The sequence below is a fragment of the Poecilia reticulata genome, linkage group LG17 (genome assembly GCF_000633615.1).
Source record: "Poecilia reticulata strain Guanapo linkage group LG17, Guppy_female_1.0+MT, whole genome shotgun sequence".
Classification (NCBI taxonomy): Eukaryota; Metazoa; Chordata; class Actinopteri; order Cyprinodontiformes; family Poeciliidae; genus Poecilia; species Poecilia reticulata.
Window position 1 is genome coordinate 8,224,740 of NC_024347.1, and position 1,452 is coordinate 8,226,191.

At 43.2% G+C, this 1,452-nt stretch overlaps 1 protein-coding gene across 1 annotated transcript in view; it reads left to right on the forward strand.

The window, feature by feature from the left end:
* Positions 1–1,452, forward strand: part of mrpl37 (mitochondrial ribosomal protein L37) — a 16,684-nt gene that overhangs the window by 4,392 nt on the left and 10,840 nt on the right. Inside the window, exon 2 of the mRNA XM_008433583.2 lies at positions 1,106–1,289. Within this exon, the coding sequence (XP_008431805.1) occupies positions 1,106–1,289 (184 nt within the window). The remainder of the gene's footprint in view (positions 1–1,105; positions 1,290–1,452) is intronic.

Consider the following 1,452-nt stretch of genomic DNA (forward strand, 5'->3'; position numbering starts at 1 on the left):
GCACGTCCCACCAGGAGAGAGGAGGGACGCTGGAGGGACTATATCTCTCGGCTGGCCTGGGAACTCCTTGGGATTCCTCCGGAGGAGCTGGAAGAAGTGGCTGGGGAGAGGGAAGTCTGGGCCTCTCTTCTGAAGCTGCTGCCCCCGCGACCCGACCCCGGATAAGCGGAAGAAAATGGATGGATGGATGGATGGATGGATAGTTGACATTTGCTGGTTGTGTTCCAAAGGTGTCCCTCTGCCACCCAGAATTATTTCCGATACATTGTTTCTTTTTGCAACTGCATAAATTCAAAGTCTAAACTTGAAGCCGCTGGAAACCTACTTGCAGTAGATCGAACATGAACCGGATGTGAGCTTTTACTCTGAAAGCAGCTCGTAAATTTGGGTGCCGTAACGTCTTGTGTCGTGGCGCACGTGAAAATCGAGTGCGGGCTGGCTTTACTGTCATTTTCGAAGAGGCGGCTAGCTTTCTACAGGCGGCTACCGCAGTTCCATATTTCTCAACTAGCCCATTTTTTGAAGGGGAAATCTGTTTACGGAGACTTCATGATCAATTTTATTTGTTGTTTCGGGTGTTTTGTTTTTTAATTTGGGATATTTAAAGGGTCTTCCAGTTCCAGCGAAAGATATTCGCTAGAAATAAAGGTCTATTGAAATTTGAGAGGGCGAACTGTCAAACGTGTTATGTAGCAGACCTAGCTGTTCATGTAAAAAAGTGTTGGATTTATGAATGGGGTTTTTTGTTCTGATCAGCTACATTTATCAGAACATGTTGCTGTTTTTTTAATCACATAGTGCTGTGAAAAATAACAGAACTTTTTAATAATTATTAATACTACCTATAAGGAAAATAAGATATTTAAAGCCTTTAACATAGCATTGTGTTTATCAAGTTGTACTTAAATATATGCAATGAAGTTTATTAAATGCATTGTAAACACTATAAAAGTTGAACTGTGATTTTAATGTGGAAACATTTCTGGAAATAGGCAAGGTTTTATTACTTGATAAACTATTGGTTCTAAAATCAGGATGAAGCATCAAGGCTGACCTGTGATTAGATTATTCCAGCAAAACTCCTTCCTTTTCACATGTGTTCTAGGTGTGCGCCAGGCTGCGTGGTTGACCAAAACCCACGTGAGACCTGGTCCTCTGCCTCACCTCATCTCTCTGGCTGCAAAGCCTGAAAACCAGCTGCCCGACCAGGACGAGCGCGTGCAGAACGCCATCAAACACTCACGGTTCTGGGACACAACGGAGCCACGGCCGAGAAAGGAGAAATACAGGTAGGCTCACTTATTAAAGGGGTTGAGATGCTGAGTACGCAGTTGAATATTCTGCCTCTGGCAGCTGAAGGAGGAACAGCTTATCCTGCTCTCTCCCGTCCTTACTGATAACTTTGCTTGTGAATTATTTTTAAAGTCACAATTTTTATGGTTTTATTCACAT